This window comes from Fulmarus glacialis, unplaced genomic scaffold, assembly GCF_000690835.1.
Source record: "Fulmarus glacialis isolate BGI_N327 unplaced genomic scaffold, ASM69083v1 scaffold18070, whole genome shotgun sequence".
Classification (NCBI taxonomy): Eukaryota; Metazoa; Chordata; class Aves; order Procellariiformes; family Procellariidae; genus Fulmarus; species Fulmarus glacialis.
This window is the reverse complement of record NW_009187319.1, coordinates 381-3043: the sequence shown is the minus strand read 5'-3', so window position 1 is coordinate 3043 and position 2663 is coordinate 381. Positions and strand designations below refer to the sequence as shown.

The 2663-nt window shown below is 47.8% G+C and overlaps 1 protein-coding gene across 1 annotated transcript in view; it reads right to left on the bottom strand.

Annotated features, from left to right (window-relative positions):
- The window catches only part of C2CD2 (C2 calcium-dependent domain containing 2), a 35854-nt gene extending 33675 nt beyond the window's left edge, over window positions 1-2179 (bottom strand). The window contains exons 1-2 of the mRNA XM_009574791.1: window positions 2060-2179; window positions 1366-1464 (exon numbers count right to left, since the gene is read on the bottom strand). Of these exons, the coding sequence (XP_009573086.1) occupies window positions 1366-1464; window positions 2060-2179 (219 nt within the window). The remainder of the gene's footprint in view (window positions 1-1365; window positions 1465-2059) is intronic.
- Window positions 2180-2663: the final 484 nt, after the last annotated feature.

The window sequence follows — 2663 nt, the reverse complement described above, 5'->3', positions numbered from 1 at the left end:
GGTAGCCCCGCGCACGCAGGCTGAACTTTGACACTGACCAAGGGCAGGCAGCAGACCCAAACCTCCCGGCCATCTCCCATGCAAACACATTTGCAGCCCTGCCCACCTTCCAGCAACGTTTTAGACACTGCACTGCAAGACACCTGTTTTTTGTGCTGTTAGTCGCTAGCTTTTATTTGTAGCAGACCTCCCTCGGTGGCTGGCTTCACACATTATACAGCACACCATTTTTAGACCTAGCAGTCCCCTCTACTTTACAATTTCCCATTGTGGTGTCTTCCAGTGGCACGGGGTAACAACTATACAGCCCTACCAACTCCAGTCTCTCTAGTTGCACTGGTTGAGACTGGCTAAAGGGTGGGTTGTTCTAAAAAAAAAAAAAGGGGGGGGGGGGGGAAGAGAGAGAGAACAAGTGCACAAACAACTTTACATGTTGGCAATCCCCAGCTGCCACCAATCAGGGCGTGCCTATAAGTTGTGTATCAGGCAGATAAGCATGCATAGTTTTCAAAGGAATCATAGTAGAGCTGCTTAACATCTAAATCAGACAAGCAAACCAAAATAACAATGCGAAATAAGAAGAAAAGCATTAGACTAATTTGATGCAGGTGCCTAAAGCTGAGCACCAGTTCAGAACTGAGTAGTAGTTACAGTCACTAGGATGAAAATGCAGAAGCTATCATTGCTAATAAGCATGCATACATTTTTACCCTGTTCTAAGAGCCAGATTCTGCCTTATTTTAATTTTCTTATGCACTAAGCACGGGGAAAAACCACTTCCCAGTATGTGGGGTGGGGGTGGGAGAGGACGAAAGAGACCATTCGCTCCTCACTGAATACAGGATTCGGTAGAGTCAAGACCTCACCCTCAGGACTTTGCAGCTGTTCCACTGATCCTTACCCGGCTCTGGCTTATGAAGCAAACCTGTAATCAGCCACACAAACAGCAAGAGGCAGACAAAGATGTTTTCCTGTCCCAGAGGAGAAGTGTCCCTTTCCTTCTTCATGAATTCCCCACCCCAAGCTTCAGCAATAGGATGGGGAACCATCATACCGATGGTGGGGCTGCGGGGAGGGACCTGCTGTACGAGTTCATTGAAGGCGTACCTATAAACTTGGCATAACCCTGGTTATTGTTCATTTGGTAGAAGCCCTGGAGCACATTCTGCTCATGACTTGCAAAAGAAATGAATCAATGCAAAGAGTTTGCACAGGTTCATTAGAGAGGCAGCCTCTTACCAGCCTCGACAAACTTAGGTCAAGAGTACAGAAGTATTGACAAATAAAACTCCCACTGACGCTAATAAGAAAAGTTGACATTTCCTGCCCAAAACTACACTGGAACAAAACAAAACCAAACTTTACCTTCTCGTGAGCTGACTTTACAACACTAACAACTTGTTTAACTGCTAGCTCAAGTGGTTCTGGTGGGTCATCTTCCTCAAACGTAAGCAACTGTGAATCCTAAGAAAGAAGAAAAAAAGAAGCATCATTAGGTGATGAACCCATCGCTTGAAAACAAGTGATAAAAACGCACTGCCAGTGAAGTTCCTGGAAGAACCGGAGACAGAATTGCAAATGTATGTCAAAACTTGTACGTATTAATTGCACGACACCTCACTACATAATTCAGGGTAGAGCCTGATAACCTATACTTAGGACATAACTATGGGCCTAATCATAACTCATCTTTCTCTGTAGCAGAATATCAAGGTACACAGCATAGTGCAGAGCGAAGCCCATGAGCAGTGACAGAGTTCAGTGAAACTGCTCTTCTTGAGCAAGGATTAACTAGTGCTGTAGTTTTAAAAGGCGTTTTTGGTTTGGCCTAATAATGCAGCTGCACTAGCTATGCCAAAACTAAGAAAACCCCAATATCATCTTGCAGAGGTGAGGAAAGAAGCCTTCCCCTCCCAAATCCTTCCTCGTGTGTGATGGCAGGCAGTGATGACAGTTACTCAGTCTTCACATAGGCAGCAAGGAAAAGGCAGTGTATACCTGTTTTGGCAGTGAGGTCATACTTTCAGAGACATCAGCACTCGCATTCTCCACCTGCTACCCACTCCGAGCGGTCATTCGCCGCATCCCTCGTCACCCGAGGTTGTTTTGCACGCAGAAATTTCATTAGCAGTGCGCTGCTGACATTGTTTTGGGAGGCTGACAGCAGGAGCCACGCCATGCGGCAGTGCCAGGCAGTGAACTCATGGCAAGAGACGGCTCCAGCTGCTCGCCCAGGGAAGGAGGGTGCGCGTGCCCCTGTTAAAGTGGCTTTGGTCTCTGGCCAGGGACGGGAAGCTGCCGCTTGTTTCTAGTTACTTTCAGTTCCTAGCACCTGTGCCCAAGCTGCCTCGGCTCTCCTCTTCCACAAGCATAAGGCAAACCTTCATTTCTTAGCACAACCCATGCTTTTCCGAACCACGCCATGCAATTTGAGAGGGCAAAGCATTTTCTTTCCGCTGCCCTACTTACGGTGATGCCTGTAAAGTGTTAAACTGCTTTCCTTATCTTTCACACACACCCGTTGCCCCGCTTCTCCTTCTCCCCCAGCCTGCCCCCTGACATGTAAGAAGAAAGCACGCTGGGACCGCCGGGAAATGAACCTCCTAGACCTAGGGAGGGGGCTGCGTGCAAATTCGGAGCCCCGGGTACACGCCGCTTCCTAG